Consider the following 17129-nt stretch of genomic DNA (forward strand, 5'->3'; position numbering starts at 1 on the left):
CTAAATCTAAATGTCTGCTCTTGTGACAACATCATTCAGGCCCACGGAAATTGTTCTACACATTGTTTGCTTTATGTCCTCATAGTAAAAGGTGATCACATTCAAATGTTGTAAAGGTTTGGGTTGCACTGCTGAGAACACTGGAGGTGAACACTGCAGTGAACACTGCTTCTGACAGCTGGGAGAAAAGACCAATTAGTTAACTCAACAGATCCTTCTTTTCAGAGAGGATGAATGCAATATATCTTTGCCTCATGCAATATTGTTTCCCAGTAGTGCCTGGCATCATTTTTTCTTGCTCATCCAACACGTGGTTCTGGAGGTATTCAATATTTAGCAAAGCTTTGCAATAGTTGCAACTGGTAGCAAAAGAACGTTTTGCAATATTAAATAATTCATCACACTTAAATCAGTAATTGTATAAATCTTGACAGATCAGTCAGAAATCTGATGTGAATACTTTGCGTTGAAACCAGCCATGTATTGAACACTAGCAATGCAAATAATTTCATTTGTATAAAGATATTTTAAATTAATTTTCCAAAGATTAAATAAAACATTAGATTTATTTGAAATTTTATATTCATTATTTTTATCTTTTAATTTTATACATAATTATTTTAGAATAAAAACAGCACTTCATAAATGACACATGAAAATGAATTTAATTTTCAAACCTGCCATATTTACTTTAATGTACATTCTTTATAAAAACATATTCAGATTTTAAACACTTAATAGAATTGCATTTACTTGTAATCCTTCGGAACACAAATTATGAGAAAATATTGATTATAATAACACAATGTTTTTTGCTGAAATAAAGACAGGAAAATTAAATTTAATATAATAAATATATTTTATATTTCTTATATTTTATTACTCGTCTAAACACCGCAAGCTTAACAGCAAGATATCCAGACATGTGCAATAACAATTAAATCTGATTGCCTTTAACATTTCTCTAACTAAAGTCCTAACTTTCTATACAGTTTTTGATTTTCCAGCGAGATGGTATGTTCGTCAAAGTAGAAGGATGGGGCATATGTTACTTAAGTGTTTTAGCTTGATTTATAGGGTTTAAATATTTAGACATATGGTACGTGGGCGTCATTTGTACTCTTGCCGTAGGCTTCACAAATGTTAGGGGTAAGCCTGACGACGGTAACAAATGAAAACAAGACAAAACAAAACAAAACAGAGACAAAATAACCAACGAGGATCATGAAGTTGTAGGGCCACTGCCACCTTCCTCCTCAAAGCTACTGGTTTTCACCCCTCTTAGAATCAGCCACTTATAATTGTGTCTACTCCCACAAGAAAACAACATTTCAGGGTCACTGAGGCTATTCCAAAGCATGTTATTTTTCATTGTCCGGTGGAAAAGATGTTCTCCAGATTTCGAGAACCCTTAGAATATTCAGCAGCAATTGGCTTCTGGGTGTAAGCCCAGCCATGAAGATGAACATGAAGTGGAGCCTTTCTACCATGATGCTGAAGCTGTTAAAATCATCGTATTCCGGGTGACACTGACACTCCACTACTCTCCACCTAGAAAAAGTGTCATATACAGAATGAAAAGCGAACATATTGGCATTGAGTTTCTACCTGTGAAGTGAGGAGTTGGAAGGTGTGTAGCTGCATGTTTAGCTGTGCCTGCAATTATGGAGACAAGGGTTTAGAGTTCTTTCTGTCTACCCTTCCTATATACCTTCAAAGAAGGGGCAGAGTTAAGTGATATAGCACATGAGCTCTAGGGTCTGCCTGACATGGTTCAAATCCCAGCTCCACTAGTCACCAACTTTGTGACTTAGGGTAATCCTATGCCTAGATGTCCTCTTCTACAAAATGGGTACTAAAGGGTGGTTGTGAGAATTACATGAGTTAATTGCCTAGAGTAGTGCATGGATTCATAGGAAGTGCTTTGTATGTATTATATATTTTTAAAATATACTTTACTATGTCACCATTTATGAGTCTGGAAGAGTAGTATCAGGACATATGTCTTGAGCTGCCTGCTACTGCAGGTCTAAGAAAAATTTGTGACATTTGGATATTGCAAGACTTCCCCTATCCTACACTTCAGGCTGTTTAAATTATACAATTAGGCCTGGCATGGTGGTTCACACTTGCAATCCCAGCAACTTGGGAAGCTGAGGCCAGGAGTTTGCGACCAGTCTGGACAACATAGCAAGATCCCACCTCTACAAAAAAAAAATTAAAAATTAGCTGAGTGTGGTGGTATGTGTCTGTAATCCCAGCTACTCGGAAGGCTGAGATGAGAGGATCTCTTGAGTTCAGGAGTTCAAGGATACAGTGAATTATGATCATGTCACTGTACTACAGCCTGGGCAACAGAGCAAGATCCTATCTCGAAGAATTTACATTAATAAATAAATAGTATGCAATTAATTGGCCTAATGCCTTTTTCCTTTTCCCTTTCCACTAGCCCGAACTCCTTTCTCAGCAGGATTTATGGTAGCCTACTCCATCAAAGCACTTTTAACAAACATCAGTGAAAAGCAGGGCAAAAAGATGCTCGTGCCTGCTGCCTGGCCTAGGTTCCCTGGCCCAGATACTTGGGCAAGGATTAATCTTTCTTGTGCAGAGAATGACTAGAACCCCAGGAATGACTTCACTGCCACCCATAACAAGTTTATGCACAGAACACCTCTGTTCCAATACCTCTTTCCCTTTAGCACTTTTCCAAAACAGGGGTTTTATCAAAGTGGGGTGCAGTGAGGTAGGTTAGATAAAGGCACGCACAAGGAAGAAAAGTCACAACTAACCTCTCTGTGTCTACCATTACTGTATTTTTTTTTTTCTCAACGGAAGTCCTAAAAATCTTTCTTGAAACCCAGAAGTTTTTGGCATAACATTCAAAACAGCCTGATGTAAGAGGTGAAAATACTGTTTTTCAATCAGGCTCAAATTTCTAAAGTAATGCTCTCTTTTTGCATGTTTTCGGGAAGGATGTTGGTAATATGGTTACAAAATTTTTAGCAGACACATAAAATGGTCATTCTATCATCTTTAAGCTCCCTCATGCATTGCTACAGATGACTTATAGATTTACTGAATTCAAGCAATCTTTATATCAGATACCCTAAAGCATTTTAGATGAGGTATATTTATTTTCCGGTGCTTTCTTAACCAGGTTTGTAAGCTAGGCAAGGATCGTGTCTTTTAAATCAGATTTCATGCAGTTCTTGGCACAGAACTTTGCATGCAGGTGCTCCATAAATACTTATTGTTGATTATTAAAAAGAAAACAATAAAAAATAGCTCAAATTTTGTGAGTTTTTTGGGGTGGTAGTGGTGGGGTATCGGTCAGAAAACAGCAAGCCTTGAAAATTAATCAGCATTTTCCATGATTACATAAAACATAAGCATCAAAATCCAAGTACCAATACTGCGCCTAAAGGCATATCATATCAATAACAAAGGCATATCGTATCATATCAATAACTAAGAAGTGGAAGAAAGAAAGGAAGAGAAGAAGGGAAGGAAGGAAGGGGAGTGAGGGGAAGCATGTAAGGAAGAAGGGAGGGAAAGAGAAAGAAAGAAATGAAGGAAGAGAGGGAGGAAGAGAGGAAGAAAAGATGGAAAGAAGGGAGACAGAGAGGAAGAAAGGAAGGAAGGAAGGGAGGGAAGAGAGAGAGGGAGAAAGAAAGGAAGGAAAGAAGGAAGGGGGAAGAGAGAGGAAGGAAGGACGAAAAAGAGGGAGAGGAGGAGAAAGGGAGAGAGAGGAAAGAAAAGGAGGAAAAGAAAGGACAGGAAAGGAAAGAAAAAATGAAATAAAAAAGGAAAGGAAAGAAAGGAAAGGAAAGGAAAGGGAAGAGGAAAGAAAAGGGGAAAGGAAAGGGGAAAAGAAAGGAAAAATTAAGATTTTTAAAATGAGCATAGCACCAAATAAACGTAAAAATAATTAGGCTGATTCTCTAAACACATGGAACACAGTCTCAGGAGGCAAGGGGAGGAAGCACTTTTTCTTCCCATCTCCTTTCCAGATTGCCCTGGTGTAGCAGCCTCTAGGCATCTAGAAAGCACTTTTCTTAAGCCCACCTGTGGCCACTGGGATCATTTTTTTTTTTTTTACAAGTGTCTATTACTTAAGGTAAAGACTAAGTTCCTTTAGCAAGGAAGCCCCCAAATACAGTGACTTAAATAAGGGGCATTTGTCTCCTCTGCAATGAGAGCTGAGTAGTGTAAGTCATAGGTCAGCAAACATAGCCCCTTCTCTGGCAAAATCCAGTTCATGGCCTGTTCCACCTTCTAAGGTAAGAATCACTTTTACATCTTTAACTGGTTGGAAATAAAAAATAAAAGGAACAACGCTATTGTGTGTGTATGTCTCTTCTCGCGCTGCTAATACAGACGTGTCTGAGACTGGGTAATTTATAAAGGAAAGAGGTTTAATGGACTCACAGTTCCACATGGATGGGGAGGCCTCACAATCATGGCAGAAGGAGAATGAGGAGCAAAAGAACATCTTACATGGTGGCAGCCAAGAAAGCTTGTGCAGGGCAGCTGCCCTTTATAAAACCATCAGATCTCATGAGACTTACTCACTGTCACCACTATCACAGGAACAGTACGGGAAAGACCTGCCCCCATGATTCAATTACCTCTCACTGGCTCCCTCCCATGACATGTGGGAATTATGGGAGCTACAATTCGAGATGAGATTTGGGTGAGGACACAGGCAAACCATATCAGTAAGGATGAGAATGACATAAATTCAATCTTCAGTGCCATTCAATCAAGTCTTATTGGAAAACATCAACCCTCATTCCTTAACTCATTCATAGTCAAGTCTTGTCTACGGTTGCTTCTGCACCACAATGATGGAGTTCAGTCACCATGGGGAAGATCACAGGGCCCAGAAAGGCTTTGCTATCTGGCCCTTTACAGAAAAAGGTTTTTGGACCCAGATTAGGTTAGCCTGACAGCTCTCACTGGAGTGGTCCATTCAAAGCCACAGATTCCCTTTATCTTGTGACTCTGCTGTTTCTTAGGTTGTTATCTGCTCAGCTGACATGGGTCACTGCCTGTTATGGACTGATCTGTGTCCCCTCAAAAGTCATATGTGACACCCTAACCCCCAATGGGACTGAACTTGGAGACAAGGCCTTTAATGAGGTGATTAAAGCTAAATGAAGTCAGTTGGGCATGTTAGCTCACTTTGGGAGGCCGAGGTGGGTAGATCACTTGAGGTCAGGAGTTTGAGACCAGTCTGGTCAACATGGCAAAACCCCATCTCCACTAAAAATACAAAAATTAGGTGGGCGAAGTGGCAGGCACCTGTAATCCCAGCTGCTCAGGAGGCTGAGGCAGGAGAATCTCTTGAATCTCAGAGGCAGAGGTTGCAGTGAGCCTAGAAAGTGCCACTGCACTCCAGCCTAGGTGACAGAATGAGACTCTGTCTCAGAAAAAAAAAAGAAAAAGTTAAATGAAGTTACAATGGTGGGATCCTACTTTGATACACCTGGTGTCCTTTTTAAAAAGAGGAAGAAGTAGCAGACCTCTCTCTCTCTCTTCCTCTCTCTCTCTCTCTCTTTCTCCTCCCCTCTCTCTGACCACAGCCTGAGCACAGAGAAAAGGTCATGTAAGGACACAGCAAGAAGGTGCTATCTGCAAGCCAGGGGGAGAGAACTCACCAGAAACCAACCCTGCCAGCACCTTGATTTTGGACTTTGAGTCTCCAAAACTGTGAGAAAATACATTTCTGTTGTTTAAGTCACCCAGCCTGTGATATCCTGTGATGGCAGCTGGAGTGAACTAATACCCTCCCACATCCATGCTCCAACCCTTGGACACAGGAAGAGCTAAAGGGGAGAGAAAGGCAGCAATTTCCTTCTAAGCTTGTGGAGCAGAAGTTGCACACATCACTCCTGCTCACATTCAGTCCTTTGGTGAATTTATTCAGTTATCCTACACGTAGATCGAAAATGAAAACAGAGAAGATGGATTTGGGGAGGGCCAACCAAAAGCATGACACATTTTGAAGCACATATCGTGATTGAATATTTAAAATCTACTGATTTCCTGAAGTCCATTAGGCTTCGTATGTAGAGCCCTACTGGCCTAGGGACAAAAGTCTTCACTATTTTTATTTAAAAGGACACTTTTTGACAGAAAGGCAAATTGATTCTCAAGCTAGAAGAGTCTTCTGAAAGTAATTCTAGTATTTAAGTGTAAATGAACGTTTTCAGGATGAAATATTCCACCAGTTCCCGTCAAAGCCCCAATGTATAGTATATTTTCTTGTGTATAATATAGTGGACTCTAATTTGAGGTCACTGAAGATACTTTGGTATCAAGAGAAAAAATAGGTTGTTAGAGGTCAGTGTCACATCAGGTCCTGTCTCAAGCAAGACCTGGAGTAGAACAAGACATTAACCCACTTGGATCTCAGTTCTATTGATTGCTTATTATGTGTATTTTCTGCACTTATACATAGCTAATGGTTTTTAAAATCATGGTGATACAGTACTTGCATTTCTGGCCAGAATGAATTTGACTCATATATAATCATTATCAAAGGTTCCTATCTTGACTAGCTGCTTTACGAAGAAAAAAAATTAATTCCCATTCCATGAAAAGTTAAACAAGGAGAGAAATACATTTTACTTTCAAACAGTGGGTGCTTTTTCATTACTTTTACAAATAACCTTATATTGCTTGTGAAAGGTTATCCCTTCTTTTTTACATGATGTTTTTGAAAAGCTATGTGCAGTCACACTGTGCTGTGGAAAATACAGCTGCTGGAAACTGCTCTCCTGCTTCTAAGCTGATAAATGACTTCATCCTAGAACACCATTGAATCAACCATCTCAATCTGAACCATAACTTATTAAGAAGCCAAGTGGAAGCAATTTTTTTAAGTATTAGATGAAAATACAAAAAGAAAAAAAAAAAAAAAACCTTCTTAAGCAAGACACAAAAACCAGAATTCAAAGAAGGAGACTGACATACTGATCTATTTGCATTTAATCGTTTTGTAAGACAAGGACAAAACAGGTAAAAGGCAAGCCACAGACCAGGTAACATATTTGCAACATGTAAAAATATATATCCTGAAAAAATGATTTATAAATAAGCATTGTAAATCAATAAGGCATCTCATAAGGATATAAGCAAAGGAAATTCAATTGAGAAATGCAAATGGCTTATAAAGGAATAGGTTTTCAAACAGTGTGGCATTATTTTACTCATCATTTAGGCAAACATGAAGATTGAACATATGCAATGCTGTGTGGCATGTGAGGAAATTGGAGCATACATATATCAGCCGTGGTATAGGTTGGAGAAAAATTTGCAAGTATCTATCAACATTTAAAAACCATGTTTCCTTCAACCCAGAAATTCTATATCTGGGAAACTGTTTTCTAGAGAAACACATATACATATATGGAAATAATCATATGCAAGGATGTTTGATGTTTACAATAGTGAAAATTGGAAAGACAGACATGTTCATAGGAGAATCATTAAGTAGATTGTGGAGTCTCATGTAACAGTTTAAAAGAAGGAGTTACATGTATGCCTACTAATACACAAGTTCTTTAGGACATCACAGAATGAAAAAGCAAGAATTAGTTTAATACTCGGTATGTATATGTACACTTATATACAGTCTCATTTAGCAAAGCTATAATTTATTTGTTTTATTCATGTATGTAAGTGCATAGAAAAAACTTAAACAGATGCATATCCAACCTGCAACTGCCAGCTTTGGGTGATTCCTCTGCAGAATGTAATTGGGTGGAAGTGGCTGAGAGGCATTTTCACTTGTATTCCTCTTCGTTTGAGAGTGGATTTATGCAAAAGACCCTCCCTGTAAGGTGTTATTCATTCTGCATTATTTATGGAACTAAAATTAACTTATAAACAAAGCAGAAACATCTTGTGAGATACTTCGTGGCCACCCATTCTACTACTTAGCTCAGTGTTTCTGCAGCCGTATGTGTCACCACTTGTTCTGTTGTTCCCCTTACACACTCCAGTATGTATCTCTGCCATCAAACTGGCCACGTGTGAGCTGAACCTGCTATTTGTTCATTAACTTACTGTTTTATACCATTTGAGCAGGAAGTTGTAGTCATTCTCTGGTTTTGTAGTTTGCTTTATTGCTTATAAGTAATAACTGGAAAAAGGAGTTTTAAAACACTCATTATTTTCAAACACTTTGACCAATATTTATTCTGAAATGTCAGGGTACCTTGGTAAAATATCAAAATGCTAAAACTGAAGACTTGTTCTTTTTCTTTACCAGAAAGTAATAATTACATATATTTATAACTGCAGAGTCCAATACAATGAATTAATATTTCTTCCAAATGTTCTTACTTAACGTCTTTCTAGCTTTAGCAAAGCAATATCTTACTTTCACATTAAAAAAAAACACAAAAAACCTTCATAATAGTGTAAGGCAGTTTGTGGAAAACTTATTATTGTCATTTTATACTTTAGTAAATTCAGGCTAAACCAACATCAAATTAACTAGAATTAAGATAGTTGGTTCTAGTTAATCAGGGCTCAAGTCTTCTGATTTCTGGTCTAAGTTTTTAGGTGTTTTGGGTTTTTTTCCCCCCTGCATAAGGCCATCTTCCACAAACTACATATACTTTCTTAAATCTTCTAAAACTTTCTAAAACTGGAGGTTTTACTTCTGAGGATTATATATAGCATTTCATATACTGACATTGGATATAGCACAAGAAGCTGAGTAACATTTAATTTAGAAATAGGTGTAATTTATTTATGAATGTATTTGAACTGTGGGTTAAAATGAAGACAACACTTCCCTTTTGCATAGAGGATAAAACTTGTAAAAATAAAATAAATGCTCATTTGTATATTACAGAGGGATATTTCACACCATTTCACTTCTAGAATGGATCCTTCACTCTTCTTTCATTTTTAAATGGATTTTAATTATTAAATCATAGTCTAAGGGAATTACCATATGTTAATTTTTTAGTGAATTGAGGCTTCCTCAAACGTATTTTATTCCTATATCAAATGAAAATTATTTTTGCATTAAGACTTTTGCTGTATATTTCATTTCAGAATTTAAGAAAACAAATATTACCTGTAAGAATATCTTAAATAAAAGCGCTCTAAATGCATTTTTAAATTGAGTAAATATAGTTAAGTACTAAAACAACAAAATTCATTTGTCCTATACTAACATGTACTATAGCATATAGCTCAAAAAGTTAGTAGAATACTGAGAAACTGCAAGTAACTGTATCATGCCTATTGCTTTACCTGGGACAGCTGACCAAAAAAATGTTTCAGGGGTGTGTTAGAGCTGATTTCATTACAATTCCTGGTGACAGCACCACTGATAGAGACCATAAAAGAGAAGATGGCTCTTTCGTCTTATGAAATCAATTAGATCTGCTTCTGTGGTGAAATTTGTTCGCTGAAAATTGATGGCTGAAACCTTAGGATTTACCCCTGTCTTTAAGTTCCTACAGCGAGGTCTGTAGACCAGAAGAAGCCTGTACTGAACTCACACCACAAGGGCAGCGCCAAAGACAAGATGCAAGCGCTGCAACAGCAAGTTATATAACAAAAGAGAACCGAGGACATCAGAACGTGCTCCAATGATACTTTGTATCTTCCTGGTGCGCAAAAATGTAAACCGGCCTTCCTTTATGGTTTACATTTTACCACTGCACAACGGTTTGCTATCGCGTAATTTGGTAGATGATACATATGAAATTTGAGGGTGTGATTAGTCTTTAAAATAATAGCTTTAGTAAATATTTTAACCACTTCTAGGCATCCCCGCCCCCTAAACACACACGAAAAGAAGATGCTAAGGTGGGCCACTGCCCCGGCTCTGGCCAGCCACATTTAGAGGGGAAAAGGACAAATGGTGTTATTTCTTTAAGCTTGGTGAGGGGAAATCTAAGTTTGTTCTTTAAAAAGGGCGAAAGTTCCCTGGGACCACAGGGCCGGCGGCGAGAGCGCAGGCAGCTTTGTTGTTGGCACCTTGGGGATCTTCTGGGCTGCCAGTAGCTCTGAGCTTGCAGTTACACCTAAACCGCCGATTTTGCTACTTATATTTGCAGTAATGCTAGGAAGCAAAGTATCACCAATTAGAGAATCTGGAAGCCATTCTCTCTTTGCCCTGTGTCCCAGCTTGTGATTCTTCTAAGTTCCATCTCCTTTGCCGAGTGCAGATTCCTGACTCTGGCGCGCCTCCTCTTCTACACTCGGGTCACCGCGGGTTGGCCACCTGGGCTCAACTCACCCCATCCTTGCTTTCCCCCATCACTATACCCAGCGGCGAGGGCAGCCTCACTACTCTTGCCCCGGAGGTGAACGTGTGCCTGGCTTTGATTGAGACAACCAGGACCCCAGAAGCCCAGTGACATCAGAAAAGAGGCTCCTGGGCGCTAGCACTTTCCGCAATACGCTCCAGGGCTGTAGGTGCAAAACCAAGCTCTAACTTCCCTCCGAGAGGGAAATACAGGGCGCGTCACAGTGGCCTCTCCCGCCTAGCCAGGCGCGGTGAAATTTCCGGCAATCCGGCCAGCTAAGACACGGGATTTGCACCGCAGTCTCCCAGCTTCTGGAGCCGGAGCCGAGAGCTCCCGGCAGCTTCTCCAATTTCTCTCCTAAAGTGCGAAGGGATAAGCCCCGTCTGCTCCACGCCTGCGAGGCCGGCGGATCTGGGAGCCGCGCCCGGCTCCGCAGGACTCGGCGGGCGCGGGGCTCCCTGGCAGCGGCTCCTCTGCTAGGGGTTAACAGCAGCCCCCGCGGCCGGGCGGGCGCGGACGCTTCCTTTCCACCCGCCCGGGAACGTGGATACTGCGCCCGCAGGATGTTCGCCGGCTGGGCCGCGCAGTCAGGAAACATGAGAAGGCCTCGCTATTCCTGTTCCCGGGCCGCGCGCGCCAGGCTGGGTAAATAAAGCCGAGACCAGAGCGGTGGCGGTGGTGAGCGCGCCGGAGCCCGCGTGGAGAACATGCGGCGGGGATGGGAGTGCGCCTAGTCTCGAGGCGGGAGAGCCAGCCGCCCTGCAGCCGGCCGCCGGCCCCGCAGCCACAGGTACAGCCCCCGCGTCGCCGAGTCCCAGCCGGCTGCCGGGGAACGCCAGACTCGCTCTGGCCCCTGCGCCCCACCTTCCCTGTGCCCCGGGCGCTGGTGCTCTCCCCGCCCTTCCCCCAACTTCCCTCCAAGGTCTGGTGGAGACGCGCTCGGGTGGCGGCCAAGCCTGACCCAAGGGCCTGCGCGGAGCCTGGGAGCCCACCTGGCCGCGCCTCCTTTGCTTTAAAATTATTCGCCGGCGTTCGGGGGAGGGGGACACTTCTGCAGGGAGTGACCTCCCCGGCCACAGTCTGGAGTGAATCCGGGTAAGTGATTTGAGAAGAGGCGCGGGTGGCCGCGCGCCGGAGTCCTGGGAGGGTCAGGAAGTGTGGTTCACACGCCCCCGGACCCCTTGCGACAGGACGGCGCTCGGACCTTTGCCATCGCTTGTCTCTGAGCCTGCTGCCTGCAGACCTAGAGCGCGCCGGTTGTCTGTGTCTGCGATCTCTGCGTGGGCTTGGGGCTACCAGAGAAGGGTCCGAGGTGGCTAACCTCGTGGTGACTTCGCTAGGAAAAACACGTCGTCGCATCTAGGAGGACGCACTGGGGTGGCGCGGAGAAGGCCGGGCCAGGGAAAGGTGTCTTGTACAAATAAAGCAGCATGAACGCACATCCCCAAGGGCACTGACGTTAAAAAGAAAACAGCAACGCTAGTCTTGACTGTAGAACAGGGGCTGCGAGCGCGGAAATTCTCTTTGACACTTATTGCCGAGGCTGTGTGCACACCCCAGGCACGTACCTGTCTGCGCGGGAGGACGCAGTCCTAAGGGACACGCGGCATCCAGCAAAGGTCTGACTTCACTTCCCTACGAACACAGACCGTAGCCGTAGTTTGATCGCGGTGGCCACAGTCCTAAATGTCACGCGTGGGCTCTGCTGCGGTGGCCGGAGGGCGGGGCGGGGGCGTTGGCAAGTGTGGGCACTCGGCGAGGCAGAGGGGGTGTGTGTGTGTGTGTGTGTGTGTGTGTATGCGCGCGCGCGTGTGTTAGTGGAGTAGCAGCCCATGCCGCGACTGGACGGGCAAAGGGGGCGCTGGCAGCGAAGCGGAGGCCGCTCGGAGGAAACGGGAGCTGTCCCGAGGCGCGAGGCGGGGAGATGGGGCGGGCGAGGGCGGCCGCGCGCCCTGGGGCTGTAACTCTGCGGCTCCGCGGCCGCGCGGACTTGCCCCTGACGCCCGTGCGCTGCAGGCAAAGGCTCAGGGTCTCCGCGACCCCAGAGGTGAGCTGCTGGCTCTCCCCGACAGTGGCAGCCGCAGCCCGGGAGGTGCGCCGACCAAGCTGCCTCCTGACCTGGGCTTCTGACACCTTTACGGCCTCTGAAAGGGTCCCCGGAGACCCCAGAGAGGAGCGAGTGTCAAGGGGCTCCGAGCCCGCGACTGACACCCGTGCTGCGGAAGAGAATGGCACTGATTGAGGGCTCTCGGGACCTGGGTCCTGGCGCCTTGGACCTTAGGACCATGCACGTCCCGGGGCGCGTTGGGGGATGATAGGAAGATTCGGGGAGAGAAGGGGGAGAAGTGGTGCTTTCGTCCTGACGCCACTTAACTTTTCCCTGTCCTTGAACCCAACCTCACCCCGGGGGACCTTATCGGGCAGAAGATGAGGGGGTTTCAACCAAACCATCCACTATCTAGAAAACACGAAAATCCTCCAAATTCCGGTATGGCCTGGGACTCATGAACTGGGCCTTGCGGATGCGGTTGGCACATTATCCCAACTCTTCCCTTCCATCCAGTCCCTCCTGACGCCCCGAGATGGGGGTCCCAGAGGCTTTAGTCTTCTGCTGTGATTGAAGAACCACGCGCGGCCTCACGCCGGTCCCGGCTCCGCAGTCCGGAGTATGCCTCTTCCAGACACAAACTGAAACCCAGAGGCTCGTTTGGGAATTCGTTCCTTTGCCTCTGCGGGTGAATGATTCCCGGTTGTAGTTCTGGGGAGTGAGGGGAAGGGGGGATCGATCGCCCAGGCAAGGAAGAGGGCAAGTACCTGTCCAGGGAGCCTGCAGGGGCGGGGGCGTGTAGCCAACTGGGAAGAGCCGCAGGGTCCCTGCCATTTGCAGCGGCGCCGCTCCTCCCCTCGGCTCTGCAGCCCGGCGACCCGGCCAAGTTCAAGGCCCAGGACCTGCAGGGGTCTAAGCACTCTCAGCCAGTAAGTAACGAGATGCACCTTCCTCTCCTAGAAGCCGAGCCCTGCTGCGGAGCTCCCGGCGGCCAAGCCCCGAGGCTCTGCGGCCGCGCAGCGCGTCCCTGCCACCCGGCACCATGAACACCATCGTCTTCAACAAGCTCAGCGGTGCGGTGCTGTTTGAGGACGGAGGCGCCCCGGAGCGGGAGCGGGGTGGCCGGCCCTACAGCAGTGTTCTGGACAGTCCTCACGCCCGCCCCGAGGTGGGCATTCCCGACGGCCCGCCCCTCAAGGACAACCTCGGCCTGAGACACCGGAGGACAGGGTATGCGCACTCCCGGGGGGAGGGGGCGGTGAGCTGTCCTGAGGTCCCGCGGCAACGCGGGCGGGTTGGGGGCAAAGGGCCCGGAGTTCCCTGGATGTGCAGGTCTGCCTCTCCAGGGCTGGCGCGTTCTCATGTTAACGGGCTCCTATCTCACAACATGAGGGATCAATTCGTCGGGGCAGCTCCAAAGAGCTTGGTGGAGACTGAGGGCGCCAGGAGCTGCCCCTCGGTCCTCGCTGCCTGGACCTCGGATTTGGGGGTTATTTGCCCCTCTCCGGACTGCGGGTGCCGGTGCGCGGCTGAGGGCCAGGAAAAAGGACTGAGCTGGGCGCAGAGAAACAGGCGAAGCCAAGTAGTCGGGGAGTCCCGGCTCAGACTCCGCGGACTTCTCTTCGGTCACCCCAGCCCCTCGCCAGGGCCCCGCGGCTCGCCTGGCCCAAGGAGTCGGGAAGGTCGCCTCCCCGCAGGGAGTCCCGGGCGCGCGCGCGGCTCGGCGGGGCCCGCAGCGAACCCGGAGGGGGAGGCTCTGGGCCTGCGGGGCAGGCTTTGGGTTTAGCGGGGTGAGGGGGATGCTGGGGGGCGGCAGCTTGCGGGTGGGCCAGCTGCTCAGACTGCCGGTGAGTGGAGGGCAGGCTATGCCCGGCCGGATCCCGGCGGCTTCCCGGACGCCCAGCTGGGGAGGGGTGGCAGTCCTGGCCGCCTCCACCTGAACGATTGCATCAGCTGCTTGTTCTGCGGCGTCGCTGCTTAGTAAAATAGAGATTCGGTTTCGTCAAAATGTTACTACCAGTCGCTTCGGGTGGAATTGCATTTCAAAGTGTTTAAAGAGGCAGAAACCCAGGACGCTCCGGCGCAGGCGCGCAAGCCTCGGGGAGCGGCAGGGCGCGCCGGCGGCCGCGCGCGACACCTCCCGGACCGGTGCGGGAGCGCATCGCCCCAGGCCACGCTCCAAGCTCTGGGCTCCAGGCTCCCGGCTCCAGGCTCGTGGCTGCCTCTGCCTCCTCCTCCTTTGAATATGCTTTTCCTGAGGTCTTTTTACTTTACCTGATGTGACAGAGCTTGCCGTACTTTTAACCCTCCCTTAGTCGGGAAACGGCCCGACAGTGTTTTTGGGTTCTGCAGCCTTCCTCCACAAACCACCACCTCCTTTGGAAAGTTTCCCCCTTTTCCTAAAAGATTAAAGGAAATAGAAAGCTTAAAGAGAGCGGGGGAAGCAGTGCTCCTTTGCTTTATTCCCTCTGTCCAGTAGGCGACCTTTCCCCTGACCACAGGCGACGGAAAGCCTCTGGGAGCAGACAAGAGATCCCCGAGGAAAGTTTCGAGAGCCAGCCACATACCCTGCCAGGCCTGCCAGGCCATGGTCACTCGAGGGCGCGGCGCCAGCGGGCGAGGGAAGGGTAGCAGTTAGCCCCGCTGCCCAGAGCCGCGACTGAAATAGCCGTTTTCTTCAAATCACTTGACCTTCGTCTCCTAAACCTCTAACCTTGGGGTATTGAGTTCAAAATATCCCCCTACTCAAGATAAACCTAGCGAAATGACCTCCCCATCCAGAAACTTTGTGGCTCCCACTTCCTGCCTCTCCCAAACTCTGGGCGCGCGCGGAGCAGGGGCGCAAGGCAGGACTGCGCAGCTTGGATGTGGGGTTCGGACTCGGCCGGTACGTGGAGGGGCCGGGCGGGCAATCGTGTCGCTCACCAGGGCCTCCTCCTCTCCCCATGTCCCAGCGCCCGGCAGAATGGCGGTAAGGTGAGGCACAAGCGGCAGGCCCTGCAAGACATGGCGCGGCCCCTCAAGCAGTGGCTTTACAAGCACCGTGACAACCCGTACCCCACCAAGACCGAGAAGATACTCTTGGCCCTCGGCTCGCAGATGACGCTAGTGCAGGTAATCAGGACTAATTAACCCCCTGATCCGTTTCCCGGCGAGGGGCTGAAGAGCGGGCACGCGTAGGGTTCGTGAGGCTCTCCACGTGACGCTTCTACCTGGAGAGAGATGGAGCCGAGCTGTGGGAGTTTCTGAATTACTTCTCCCCCTCATCCCTCAGTTCAGTGCAGATGCTCGGTGCAGGAAGGAATGCAGGAAGCGCTGTCAGGGAGGGAAGTGAAAAGTCAACTGCAGACTTATGAGAAGGTAACTGGGAATCTGGATTCAAGAGCCACATATAGATGAATCCAGATGATGCCATCTGCGGTGATTTTCAACATTAGTGAGCATCAGAATCGCCTGGAGGGCTTAAAACACAAATCGCTAGACTCCACCTCCCAGTTTCGGATTCAGCAGGTCTGGGGTGAGACCATCATTTGCATCTCTTACAAGGCCCCAGGTGTTGCTGCAGCTGAGGCTAGGAAGGAACCCCACTTTGAGAACCGTGCAGTGTGACACTCCATATTAAGGCCCAGTATTAAAGCTCAGGTACAGAGTAACTTTCAAAATTACCATTACTGACAGCTAGGAGTAGGGGATAGAAAGATAAGAAATGATGTTTGGATCAACACCCCCCCCCCACTCCCCCACCCCGAAAAACTTTTTTTTTTTTTTTTTTTTAATAGGAAGCATCCTAAGCATTAGCTGCAATCCACAGCATTTTGCTCCTGATCCTTTTCTGCTGGGCTTAAGGAAAGGAGGGAGATTTCAGATGGTTGGGTTACTTTGCCATGTGTGGAGAAATGGTGCAAAGTTTGTGTTCTCTGGTGAACAGCGTTACTTTACATTTGACTAGCTTTTCAAAACTGAATCTTACTGTTCACAAAACTACGATGTTGTAGGCAGTTATTATCAGAATTTTACACTTGACATAACCAAGACTTGGGGCAGTTGTGTCAGTAAAAGACAGAGATAGGCCTGGAAATAAATAATTCCAGATCAAATGCTTTTCCCATCATGTCATAATTTTTTTTTAAAAAATAAATATGGTGGCTTGAACTTTCTACATGCAAACAGGCAAATTTATTCAGAAAGAAGAGGAGGAGGAGCTACATCAGGTGAAAAGTTTTGCACATTACAATAGCATTACCTGATTGTGAAAATTTGGCCATTCCACTAAATTTACAGTAAGCAGGAGCTCCAAAAAGAAAAAAAGGAACTAGTGGATAAAATAAAAATTGCTTTCCGGAGTATTTAAAATTTCCCTTTAGGAATTACTGGAAAGTTTGACAAGGTGTGAAACTTGACTTATAGTCAGGCTATCAATACTAGAATATGTAATTTCTGCTTATTTTCAGAATATAATTATATACAAAAACATCTGTTTCTTTTATATTTTCAGGCAATGGTATTAATAGTGATTTGCTACAGCAGTGGAGGGGAAAATTAATTTAGTGTTCTTGGCTTAATAACTGATTAACATAGAACTATGAGTCTTTTAGCGATTTACCAAAGTAGTTTCTAAATAAATTATTCCAGTCAGAAAAACCTGACTTATGAAAATAAATAACCTATGTTAAAATTTCGTTTAAATAAGTATGCTATTTATTTTTAAAATACACTAATTTATAGAGTTATTTGAATATTTCACATGATGTCAGCAATGAAACACTAGGTTATTCTGGTTGATATAGAGCTTTATATTTAAT

At 46.2% G+C, this 17129-nt stretch overlaps 1 protein-coding gene across 4 annotated transcripts in view; it reads left to right on the forward strand.

Annotated features, from left to right (window-relative positions):
- Positions 1–10247: 10247 nt before the first annotated feature.
- MKX (mohawk homeobox) overlaps positions 10248–17129 on the forward strand; it is a 75211-nt gene continuing 68329 nt past the window's right edge. Inside the window, exons 1-3 of one of the 4 annotated variants that reach the window (XM_011981224.1) lie at positions 10248–11070; positions 13288–13557; positions 15282–15441. In XM_011981224.1, coding sequence (XP_011836614.1) covers positions 13370–13557; positions 15282–15441 — 348 coding nt within the window. In that variant the 5' untranslated portion in view covers positions 10248–11070; positions 13288–13369. Of the gene's footprint in view, positions 11071–11205; positions 11376–13239; positions 13558–15281; positions 15442–17129 lie in introns of those variants that run through there. The other 3 variants (XM_011981226.1, XM_011981227.1, XM_011981228.1) reach the window with 3 other exon arrangements.

This window comes from Mandrillus leucophaeus, unplaced genomic scaffold (assembly GCF_000951045.1).
Source record: "Mandrillus leucophaeus isolate KB7577 unplaced genomic scaffold, Mleu.le_1.0 Scaffold2218, whole genome shotgun sequence".
NCBI classification, from domain to species: Eukaryota; Metazoa; Chordata; class Mammalia; order Primates; family Cercopithecidae; genus Mandrillus; species Mandrillus leucophaeus.